This window comes from Schistocerca americana, chromosome 6 (assembly GCF_021461395.2).
Source record: "Schistocerca americana isolate TAMUIC-IGC-003095 chromosome 6, iqSchAmer2.1, whole genome shotgun sequence".
In the NCBI taxonomy this organism is placed as follows: domain Eukaryota; kingdom Metazoa; phylum Arthropoda; class Insecta; order Orthoptera; family Acrididae; genus Schistocerca; species Schistocerca americana.
Window position 1 is genome coordinate 21,030,439 of NC_060124.1, and position 13,151 is coordinate 21,043,589.

At 40.9% G+C, this 13,151-nt stretch overlaps 1 protein-coding gene across 1 annotated transcript in view; it reads left to right on the top strand.

Annotated features, from left to right (window-relative positions):
• Nucleotides 1–13,151, top strand: part of LOC124619686 (photoreceptor-specific nuclear receptor-like) — a 164,811-nt gene that overhangs the window by 112,815 nt on the left and 38,845 nt on the right. Inside the window, 1 exon segment of the mRNA XM_047146236.1 lies at nucleotides 4,831–4,970. Within this exon segment, the coding sequence (XP_047002192.1) occupies nucleotides 4,831–4,970 (140 nt within the window).

The window sequence follows — 13,151 nt, forward strand, 5'->3', positions numbered from 1 at the left end:
TTACTCAGGTGACATCCAGTTCACTGAACTGTGCTGACCGAGTGATTCTTCTGTTACTGCTTCTCAACTCAGAACTCGACACTTACCGCCTATAACATTTTTTTTTCCTTTCTGCCATAAACTTTCTGTTAATTTTGAATTCCTGTCGACTGTTTCATTGTTTAGCGGCGGTCGGAAAAATATTTAGGCCGACGTGCAGAGTGTTGCGTCCCTTGTTCGGTCCTAGACTACCAAAACGGCCTTGCTGTGCTGGCACTGCGAACGGCTGAAAGCAAGGGGAAACTACGGCCGTAATTTTTCCCGAGGGCATCCAGCTTTATTCGCTCTTGCGTGAAGAGTTTGACAGAGCACTGAAAGACCTGAGTCGAAACAAGTCCCCAGGAGTACACAACATTCCATTACAACTACTGACGGCCTTGGGAGAGCCAGTCCTGACAAAACTCTACCATCTGGTGAGCAAGATGTATGAGACAGGCGAAATACCCTCAGACTTCAAAAAGAATATAATAATTCCAATCCCAAAGAAAGCAGGTGTTGACAGATGTGAAAATTACCGAACTATCGCCGGCCGCGGTGGCCGTGCGGTTCTAGGCGCTGCAGTCCGGAACCGCGGGACTGCTACGGTCGCAGGTTCGAATCCTGCCTCGGGCATGGATGTGTGTGATGTCCTTAGGTTAGTTAGTTTTAAGTAGTTCTAAGTTCTAGGGGACTGATGACCTAAGATGTTAAGTCCCATAGTGCTCAGAGCCATTTGAACCATTTTTTTTACCGGACTATCAGTTTAATAAGTCACAGCTGCAAAATACTAACACGAATTCTTTACAGACGAATGGAAAAACTGGTAGAAGCCGACCTCGGGGAAGATCAGTTTCGATTCCGTAGAAATGTTGGAACACGTGAGGCAGTACTGACCTTACGCCTTATCTTAGAAGAAAGATTAAGGAAAGGCAAACCTACGTTTCTAGCATTTGTAGACTTAGAGAAAGCTTTTGACAATGTTGACTGGAATACTCTCTTTCAAATTCTGAAGGTGGCAGGGGTAAAATACAGGGAGCGAAAGGCTATTTACTATTTGTACAGAAACCAGATGGCCGGCCGAAGTGGCCGTGCGGTTAAAGGCGCTGCAGTCTGGAACCGCAAGACCGCTACGGTCGCAGGTTCGAATCCTGCCTCGGGCATGGATGTTTGTGATGTCCTTAGGTTAGTTAGGTTTAACTAGTTCTAAGTTCTAGGGGACTAATGACCTCAGCAGTTGAGTCCCATAGTGCTCGGAGCCATTTGAACCATTTAGAAACCAGATGACAGTTATAAGAGTCGAGGGGAATGAAAGGGAAGCAGTGGTTGGGAAGGGAGTGAGACAGAATTGTAGCCTCTCCCCGATGTTATTCAATCTGTATATTGAGCAAGCAACAAAGGAAACGAAAGAAAAATTCGGAGTAGGTATTAAAATCCGTGGAGAAGAAATAAAAACTTTGAGGTTCGCCGATGACATTGTAATTCTGTCAGACACAGCAAACGACTTGGAAGAGCAGGTGAACGGAATGGACAGAGTCTTGAAAGGAGGATATAAGATGATCATCAACAAAAGCACAACGAGGATAATGGAATGTAGTCGAATTAAGTTGGGTGATGCTGAGGGAATTAGATTAGGCAATGAGACACTTAAAGTAACAAAGGAGTTTTGCTATTTGGGGAGCAAAATAACTGATGATGGTCGAAGTAGAGAGGATATAAAATGTAGACTGGCAATGGCAAGGAAAGCGTTTCTGAAGAAGAGAAATTTGTTAACATCGAGTATAGATTTAAGTGTCAGGAAGTCGTTTCTGAAAGTATTTGTATGGAGTGTAGCCATGTATGGAACTGAAACGTGGACGATAAATAGTTTGGACAAGAAGAGAATAGAAGCTTTCGAAATGTGGTGCTACAGAAGAATGCTGAAGATTAGATGGGTAGATCACATAACTAATGATGAAGTATTGAATAGAACTGGGGAGAAGAGGAGCTTGTGGCACAACTTGACAAGAAGAAGGGACCGGTTAGTTGGACATGTTCTGAGGCATCAAGGGATCACAAATTTAGCATTGGAGGGCAGCGTGGAGGGTTAAAATCGTAGAGGGAGACCAAGAGATGACTACACTAAGCAGATTCAGAAGGATGTGGATTGCAGTAAGTACTGGGAGATGAAGAAGTTTGCACAGGATAGGGTAGCATGGAGAGCTGCTTCAAACCAGTCTCAGGACTGAAGACCACAACAACAACAACAGACTACCAAACAGTGATCAACGAAATATGCACTCCACACCTGACAATGAGAGTTATCCGAACTGTTGAAATATCGAATAAAGACAAAATGACAACTCGACCGCAAACAGAGAAATATGGAAACCACCATTTTCCACGATAAAGCTCGAACGCTGAAGCTGTGACGTCTACACTTATGCTGTCACTTAATGTAGCAGAGAGACTCCTTGGAGAAACAGTATTTTTGATGATTAAGACTTCACTTGCAAGTTCTTAAGTTGGCGTGCCTTGCCTGACTGAGTTGCCGTATGCATCGTTGATCAAATCGTTTTACAGAATCTATAATTAAGACTACTTTGAATCCAAACACTGATTTGGCGTAGCTCTCCGAGCTAGTCTATCCTGTGCAAACCTCTTCATATCTGCGTAGCTACTGCAGCCAACATCCACTTGAACGTGCCTACCCGTAGCCACGCCTTGATTTCCTGCTACAGTATTTATCCCAGTCATACCTCCATCACCAAACTGACTACTTCTCGATGTTTCTGGATGTGTCACATCAATCACTCCATTCTTTTAGTCAAGTCTCGAAACACATTTCTTTTCTCCCATATTCGATTGAGTACCTCTTCATTAGTTGTACGTTATACCCACCTGATCTTCAACATTTTACTGTAGCGGCAGATTTCGAAATCTTCTATTCTCTTCTTGTCTGAACTCTTTCTCGTCTACGTTTCATTTCGCTACAAGGCCACGCTCAAGACAAATACTTTATAAAAGTCTTCCCAATATCTGAGTTTACATTAACATTACATGTTAATATTAGATGGTTAAATATTTATCTCTTTCATAAACACTTTTCTTATTGCCAATCTGCATTTTATATCCTCTAAACGTAGGCTATTTTCAGTTACTTTGCTCCCCATATAACAAAACTCGTCTACAACTTCTGCTGTCTCTTTTCATAACCTAATTTCCTCGGCATTTCTTTTGTTGATGTTATCTTATAACCTCTTTCCAAGACACTTTCCATTCCATACAACTGTTGTTCCGTATATACGTGTGTGTATGTGATTTTTCTCTGTTTTTGGGGAATTTTTACATTTTATTTTTATTGAACTTTTTACCATTCTACCATTTTATCCACACACAAAAAACATTTAGTATGGGCGCTAAAAGGACGCTGGAGTTGTTTTGTTCATACAAACATCATCGTCATCGTATCATGTCCACAGCTCGTGGTCTAGTGGTTGCCGGCCGCTGTGACCGAGTGGTTCTAGGCGCTTTAGTCTGGAACCGCGCTGCTACTACGGTCGCAGGTTCGAATCCTGCCTCGGGCATGGATGTGTGTGCTGTCCTTAGGTTTGTTAGGTTTAAGTAGTTTTAAGTCTAGGGGACTAATGACCTCAGATGTTAAGTCCGATAGTACTTAGAGCCATTTTATCCATTTGTTCCTCAATGTGTAAGTTTCCTACCAATACACAAATGTAAAATAATTTTACGACATTGTGCGATCGTCAAGAACCCTAAATACAGAGAATATTTTTCTAATTTTCTTTGGAGCGCAATCCATAACCCGCCTCACAGCTTTATTATCCACGACATGAGAAGATAACTTTCGAACCTCTTTTCAGTTTCTTTTATTCGTGAGATTGAACAAACAAGGGAAACAACACAGTGACGAGATGACAGTCATCGGAAAATACCTATCGGGCTAAAGCATGGAGCCTCCTTTTGTCGTAACGGGACGACCTTTATTATTCTGGTTATGTCGCCGAAGAGGAACGGCATTCCTTTATCTATTTGTGTAAAATAAATAAATAAATAAAATAAGCTTGGGAACTGCTGGCCCCGGCTCTATTGCCACTCCTGCCAACACTCTTTGTTATTTTAATTTATTCTTCGTGTTATTAAACAGTTAACTACAAAATTAAAATCTATATAAACAGTTCAATTAGTTACTCAATTTAGTTACGTTACTACTCTTTTAGCCAAAAGTTGTAGATGGTCATAAAAAAAACGAGCATACGCACAAATTTAACACGAATTTAAAAAAAGGGCGGGGGGGAGGGGGAAGGGTGAGTGGAAGAGGTAACTGCCAGCGCAACCAATCGTGGAGTCGTGGAGTACTGTTCCATCGTAAAAAAAAAAAAAAAAAAAAAAAAAAAAAAAAAAAAAAAAAAAAAAAAAAAAAAAAAAAAAAAAAACCGTATTCGATTCCCGGCCGGGTTGGGGATTTTCTCTGCCCGGGGATTTGGTGTTTGTGTTGTCTTCATCATCATTATCATCATCATTGGTGACAGTGGACTGTGAAAAAAATTGAACTGCGTAAAATTGTGGACTCTGTATGGGCGCTGATGACCGCGCAGTTGAGCGCCCCACAAACCAAACATCATCATCATCGTATCATGTCATCATCATATCATCGTCACAACATCATCATATCACATCAACATCATAATCCACGTTTCAAATTTCTCTTTTGTCTCCATTACTTCGCTCTTTTGTTTACGTAATCTTACACTTTATTGTAATATCACCTTGCGTGCTCTTTGCGATGTGTGTATGGCATTAGTCATCGTGTTCCAGAGGCCGTGGCATCGCCTAGCAGGCAACCGCTGGAGTTGTCCAGCCTGACGCTGCTGCCAGCAGAGAGCGTGTACGAGTCGGCCGCCAAGCTGCTCTTCCTGGGAGTCAAGTGGGCACGCGGTGTGCCCTCCTTCCTACAGGTACTTCAGCATCCTCACATGACACCGTACTCAGTGACTTCACTGAAGCTCACAACGTCATTTTATATACTCGACATGATCCACATACATTCATTGGGTTTAACGGGTATAAGTGCAGACATTTCCGTTGGTGACAGGGGACTGTGTAGTGAACAACATTACATCAGTGTTCACTTCGTTTACTCACTAATAATTATAGCTATTAGGAGTAAAATGTTTTTAGGTTGGTTGGTACCTCCAATTACTTGTACATGTGGCAATGCGTATTTTACTCTGGGCAGCAGGTCAGGTGTTCAAGTGTGGACACGTGGTCACAAAGTGCTTAGTCTGTACTGACAGGAGTAGTCTACTTAGTGGTGCAGTTACAGCCATGCAGAAAACATCAGGTCTTAAGGTTTGTGACGTGTTATTCGGAAGACCATTAGAGAAAAAACAACGAACACACTGCTTTGTGTACATATTATAGTACCAGAGATTACATTAGATTAGTACTTGTTCCATAGATCATGAATACAACACTTCGTAATGATGTGGAACGTATCAGGTTAATAAAAGGTGTCGATACAAGATATTACATTACACAAAATATTACATGACACTTAATATTATTTTTTGTGTGTGGGGGGGGGGGGGGGGGGAGGGGGAAATTACCCACTTACTATATCCAAAAATTCATCTAATGAGTAGAAAGAGTTGCCATTCAGAAATTCTTTTAATTTCCTTTTAAATGCTATCTGTCAGACTTTTGATGCTATTAGGTAAGTGACTAAAGACTTTTGTGGCAGCGTAATTCACCCCCTTCTGAGCCAAAGTTAGATTTAACCTTGAGTAGTGAAGATCATCCTTTCTCCTATTGTTGTAGCAATGTACACTTCTATTACTTTTGAATTCGTTCGGATTGTTAATAACAAATTTCATAAGTGAATATATATATATATATATATATATATATATATATATATATATATATATATCGATCAGAAATCGGTAGCTAAGACAGAATATTCAAAATTTCTAGGTGTATGCATTGATGAGGCGTTGAATTGGAAAAAACACACTGAAGATCTGCTGAAACGTATGAGTTCAGCTACTTGTGCTATTAGGGTCATTGCAAATTTTGGCGATATACATCTCAGTAAATAGCTTACACACCTATTTTCATTCTCTGCTTTCGTATGTCATCATATTCTGGGGTAACTCATCATTGAGTAAAAGAGTGTTCATTCCACAAAAGCGTGTAATCAGAATAATTGCTGGAGCTCATCCAAGATCATCCTGCAGACACTTATTTTAAGACCTAGGGATCTTCACTCTAGCCTCACAAAATAAATAAATAAATAAATATATATATATATATATATATATATATATATATATATAATTTTGTGAGGCTAGAGTGAAGATCCCTAGGTCTTAAAATAAGTGTCTGCAGGATGATCTTGGATGAGCTCCAGCAATTATTCTGATTACACGCTCTTGTGGAATGAACACTCTTTTACTCAATGATGAGTTACCCCAGAATATGATGACATACGAAAGCAGAGAATGAAAATAGGTGTGTAAGCTATTTACTGAGATGTATATCGCCAAAATTTGCAATGACCCTAATAGCATAAGTAGCTGAACTCATACGTTTCAGCAGATCTTCAGTGTGTTTTTTCCAATTCAACGCCTCATCAATGCATACACCTAGAAATTTTGAATATTCTGCCTTAGCTACCGATTTCTGATCGAAGTCTATATTTATTAATGGTGTCATTCCATTTACTGTGTGGAACTGTATATACTGTGTTTTGTCAAGGTTTAATGAGAGCACATCTGCAGAGAACCACTTAATGATTTTCTGAAAAACATCGTTTACAATTTGATCAGTTAATTCTTGTCTGTAGGGTGTGATAGCTATACTTGTATCATCGGCAAAAAGTACCAGCTTTGTATCTTTGTGAATATAGAATGGCAAGTCATTAATATATATTAATAACAGCAAAGGACCCAAGACCGAACCTTGCAGCACCCCATTCTTGATTGTTCCCCAGTTTGAGAAATCACCAGTTTTTTGCATATTATGTGAACTGCTTATTAAACTTTCTGCACTCTTCCAGTTAGGTATGATTTAAAACATTTGAGTGCTGTCCCATTCATACCATAGTACTTGAGCATATCTAGAAGTATTCCATGATTTACACAATCAAAAGCCTTTGAGAGATCACAAAAACCCCAATGGGTGACTTCCGGTTACTCAGAGCATTTAATATTTCATTAGTGAAAGTATATATAGCATTTTCCATTGAAAAACCTTTCTGGAAAACAAACTGACATTTTGTTAAAACTTTATTCTTACAAATGTGTGAAGCTACTGTACAATACGTTACTTTTTCAAGGATTTTGGATAAGACAGTCAGACGTATCCCCTTTTTTATGCAGTGCTTTAACAATGGCATACTTCAGTCTAACTGGGAAAATACTCCGCTTCAGAGAGCTATTACATATGTGGCTAAGAATCCCACTTATCTCTTGGGAACAAGCTTTTATTATCCTGCTGGAAATGCCATCAGTTCCATGTCAGCTTATATTCTTGAGAGAGTTTATTATCTTCCTAATTTCAGAAGGAGAGATGGATGGAATTTCAATTGTATCAAATGGTGTGGGTAAGGCCTCTTCCATTAACTGCCTTGCTTCTACTAATGAACATTGAGATCCTTTTTCCTCTACAACATTTAAAAAATAATTATTCAAAATGTTTTCGACTTCTGGCTTGTTGTTTGTCAATTTTGCGTTCGCTTTGACGGTAATGCCATCATCCTGTACTCTTGGTTGCCCTGTCTCTCTTGTAATAATATTCCAAATTGTTTTGATTTTGTTATCAGATGTATTAATCTCAGACATGATGCACATGCTTCTGGACTTTTTAATAACCTTTCTTAATGAAGCACGGTAGTTTTTATAATATTTGGCTGTTTCTGGGTCATTACTCTTTCTTGTTGCTAGATACAGTTCCATTTTGTGGTTACAATATATTTTTATTCGTTTGGTAAGCCAAGGTTTTTTGAATGGTTTCTTATAATTAGATTTAACTACTTTGTTGGGGAAACAGTTGTCAAATTCTCTTACAACTATATCATGAAATAAGTTAATTTTAAATTAGCATTGGGTTCCTTGTACTCCTCATCCCAGTCAAACTGCTGAAGATTTTCTCTGAAGTTTCTAATTGTTGAGTAATTAACTGAACACACAACTTTGGAGGATAGTTTTGAATTACTGAGTGGAGCTATGTCATATACTGTAACTAGCTGAGCATCATGATCAGAAAGCTCATTCTCAACAGGACAAGAATTTATGTTTTTAAACCTATCTTGGTCTATAAAAGTGTTATCTATCAATGTGCTGCTGTCCTTTACTACCCGAATAGGTAAATTAATAACAGATGTCAAATTGAAAGAACCGAGCAAGACTTCCAGGCCATTCTTCCTATTACACTCTTTCAGTGAATCAACAATGAAGTCCCCACAAATAATAATTTTCTTTCCCCTATCTGACAGATAGCACAACAAGCCATCCCAAGTTTTCCAGGAATAAATGAATGATTCCTGAAGGGGACGTGTATACTGTTAGAATTATACAAGAGCCCTCCTTCAGTTTAAGTTGACAGGCACATACCTCTATATGTTGCTCTAGACAAAACTTTTTTGTATCTTAGCTTTACACAGTGATAACTTTTGACATATATGACAACTCCTCCTCTCACCTTATTCTCTCTACTCATATGTGCAGCTAGTTTATAACCACTGATATTTACCTTTTCCATATCACACACAATGTATTGCTCAGACAGGCATAGTATATCTATTACATCATCAGATTCAATGTCATCTAAACAAACCATGAGCTCATTTACTTTATTCTTCAATCCCAGAATAATTTGGTGAAAAATGGTAACATTATTTTTTGCTTTACTTTTGTGAGAATCTACTTTTTTCTGTAACCCACCAATATTTTGGTTAAAAATGATAACATTATTATTTACTTTACTGTTGTGAGAATCTTGTGAGTTTTGGACCTCTTTAGCACTTGCCTGCCTGAACTGCCTGTCTGAACCAGGTAAAGATGCATCTGATGTATGTGTATATATGCAAGTATCTTATTGAAACTAAAGAGCAACAATTTTTATAATTTTTAGTCTTCACTGCTTAGGCCAACCATGTACGTTATCTTAATCTACATATGTTATGCCACTTTTCAACATAGTCTGTATTTTTTTTTTCACGTATGTTTGCGAACGCTTTCGAAATTTGTAAATGCCCTTAATCTAGATCCCCGTTCCAGTTTCCCGAAGACACCAACGCACTGCTTTCCAAACATACTCCATCATCTTGTATCATCAGCGTTGCATTTGTTTCTTAACTAAAGCGAAAGGTGGTAGGTAGAGGGTGCTAAGTGGAGTCTGCAGGGAGGATGTGGAAGAGTTTCCCACCCTATTGTCCTGATCTTTTCCGCGGTGACACAAGCAGTCAGAGGATGCGTGTTTTCTTCTATCCAAGGCGTTTATCGCGCTATGCACGACAGAACTTCAAAGTGTCTAGTTATAAAACACAGCAATTATGGTTTGTCCAGGTTCAAGAACATCAATCAGAATCTCTCCTTGTTGTAACTGCGGAGACAGTTTGAGAGTGACCACTCTGAGGCTGATCAAGAATATTCGTGTTTTTATCTTTGAAATGTTTCACCCATCTCGTAACACTGCTAGAGCCCATGAAGATATCTCCAGAGCCAAGTTGAATTCTGAGGTGAATTTTAGCAGCACATTTTCCCTCTTTGACAAGGATTTCCACGACAATTCATTGTCTAACCGAAACACTGAAGTCGGCCAGTTTTGGAAGTACTGCCTGTGATCACGTAATAGTCGCTAATGACGTTACAATATGGCAGCATGTGGTGTAAAGTCTGTATGTTACAATCCTGCAGTCGTTTTTGTTACGTTGTGGGAATTGGAATTTTAACAGGGGGTTGCTCACGACTTCCAATATAGCCCTCGTATATATATATATATATATATATATATATACCACCGACGGTGTATTAAAATATCTATCCGACAAGTTAGAAGGAATAATAACATTTATGTTTACTGACGACGTAGTAATGGTGTCAGAGATGGCAAAGGACCTGGAAGGTCAGCTGAACGTAATGTTGGTGTCTTGAAAAGAGATTATAGGATGAAAATCGGCAGAAGCAAAACAAAGTTAGTGCAATGTCATCATATTAAATCAGACGATGCTGGGAGAGTTAGATTAAGAAACGAGACATTAAAAGCAGTAGACTTTGCTATACGGGCAGCAAAATGATTAATGATGACCTAAAGTGAAATATTAACTGCAGCTTGGCTGTAGCAAGAAAAGGGTTTCTGAGAAATAGAAATTTGTTAACGACGAATGTAAATTTAAATGACAGGAAGTTTTTTCTGATGGTATTTGCCTGGAGTCTTATAGGCAATTGAAACGTGGATGATAAGCAGTGCAGACAAGAAGAGAAATGACATTTCGAAATATTTTGCTACAGAACAGATGGGTTAAGCCGAATATCTAATGGGAAAGGACTGAATCGAACTAGAGAGAAAATAAATATATGGTAGAACTTGACTAAAAGACACATCACGAGGCATCAAGATTCTGTCAAATTGGCAAGGAAGGAAGCGTGGGGGTATAAATTGTACAAGAAGACCTAGACATGAACACAGTATGCAGATTCAAAGGGATGTAAGTTGCGGTTTGTTATGCAAACGTTGGCTATCTTATGTGACAGAAGACTAGAAGGACATATGTCAAGTTACAACACTGTTTGCGCTTGCTGGCAATACAATATTCACGCAAATAGAAAGTTTGGTTTCAATGGCTCAAATTAATGTCTCTAGGAGATGATCTAACGTTCGATGCCAGCTGAGGAAAGAGAAAATCATTGAAAACAAATACTTCGCATTATTTCCATCATAAGTACACTCCAGGACTTCTCCCAACGAAGAGACCACGAATGCTTGGTCTGTTCCTAACCCGCGTTGCTTGTGCCATAGCGTAACATGTCATAGACTTTCCGCCTTCAATCGCGAGTAGAAATAAGGTTCGTAACTTTTTAAAATAAAATGTCAAAATAAGAATTAAATTTGTAACCTTGGTAGCCGGCCGCTGTGGCCGAGCGGTTCTAGGCGCTTCGGTCTGGAACCGCGCAACCACTACGGTCGCAGGTTCGAATCCTGCCTCGGGCATGGATGTGTGTGATGTCCTTAGGTTAGTTAGGTTTAAGTAGTTCTAAGTTCTAAGGGACTGATGACCACAGAAGTTAGGTCCCACAGTGCTCAGAGCCATTTGAACCATTTTTTTGTAACATCGGTCTGAGTTAACATTAAGGCATGGACAGGACAGAATGTACAGTCTTGTCTACTTTCTGATGATTTTCCATTACATAGCGGAAGACTACGAATATTATTAATTTTTATTGTTAATTTATTTTAATTTATTTTTATCATTAATTTATTATTAGTTTATAGCATACATACTTTTTAGCCATCAAAAGTTAAAAGGATTGACAAATGTATCAAGATAACATTTGACCTCCATCATACACTCCTGGAAATTGAAGTAAGAACACCGTGAATTCATTGTCCCAGGAAGGGGAAACTTTATTGACACATTCCTGGGGTCAGATACATCACATGATCATACTGACAGAACCACAGGCACATAGACACAGGCAACAGAGCATGCACAATGTCGGCACTAGTACAGTGTATATCCACCTTTCGCAGCAATGCAGGCTGCTATTCTCCCATGGAGACGATCGTAGAGATGCTGGATGTAGTCCTGTGGAACGGCTTGCCATGCCATTTCCACCTGGCGCCTCAGTTGGACAGGCGTTCGTGCTGGACGTGCAGACCGCGTGAGACGACGCTTCATCCAGTCCCAAACATGCTCAATGGGGGACAGATCCGGAGATCTTGCTGGCCAGGGTAGTTGACTTACACCTTCTAGAGCACGTTGGGTGGCACGGGATACATGCGGACGTGCATTGTCCTGTTGGAACAGCAAGTTCCCTTGCCGGTCTAGGAATGGTAGAACGATGGGTTCGATGACGGTTTGGATGTACCGTGCACTATTCAGTGTCCCCTCGACGATCACCAGTGGTGTACGGCCAGGGTAGGAGATCGCTCCCCACACCATGATGCCGGGTGTTGGCCCTGTGTGCCTCGGTCGTATGCAGTCCTGATTGTGGCGCTCACCTGCACGGCGCCAAACACGCATACGACCATCATTGGCACCAAGGCAGAAGCGACTCTCATCGCTGAAGACGACACGTCTCCATTCGTCCCTCCATTCACGCCTGTCGCGACACCACTGGAGGCGGGCTGCACGATGTTGGGGCGTGAGCGGAAGACGGCCTAACGGTGTGCGGGACCGTAGCCCAGCTTCATGGAGACGGTTGCGAATGGTCCTCGCCGATACCCCAGGAGCAACAGTGTCCCTAATTTGCTGGGAAGTGGCGGTGCGGTCCCCTACGGCACTGCGTAGGATCCTACGGTCTTGGCGTGCATCCGTGCGTCGCTGCGGTCCGGTCCCAGGTCGACGGGCACGTGCACCTTCCGCCGACCACTGGCGACAACATCGATGTACTGTGGAGACCTCACGCTCCACGTGTTGAGCAATTCGGCGGTACGTCCACCCGGCCTCCCGCATGCCCATTATACGCCCTCGCTCAAAGTCCGTCAACTGCACATACGGTTCACGTCCAGGCTGTCGCGGCATGCTACCAGTATTAAAGACTGCGATGGAGCTCCGTATGCCACGGCAAACTGGCTGACACTGACGGCGACGGTGCACAAATGCTGCGCAGCTAGCGCCATTCGACGGCAAACACCGCGGTTCCTGGTGTGTCCGCTGTGCCGTGCGTGTGATCATTGCTTGTACAGCCCTCTCGCAGTGTCCGGAGCAAGTATGGTGGGTCTGACACACCGGTGTCAATGTGTTCTTTTTTCCATTTCCAGGAGTGTATTTCAGCTGCAATATGGAATCATCACATGGTAGTTGAAACTTCCTTTCTTCCCCGGTTTGTGGATAGAAGAAAGCGCATCCTGTACAATTTTCTGTATCCACTTTTGAGGCGACTGTATAGATTTGGGTAGGCCTATATCCTATC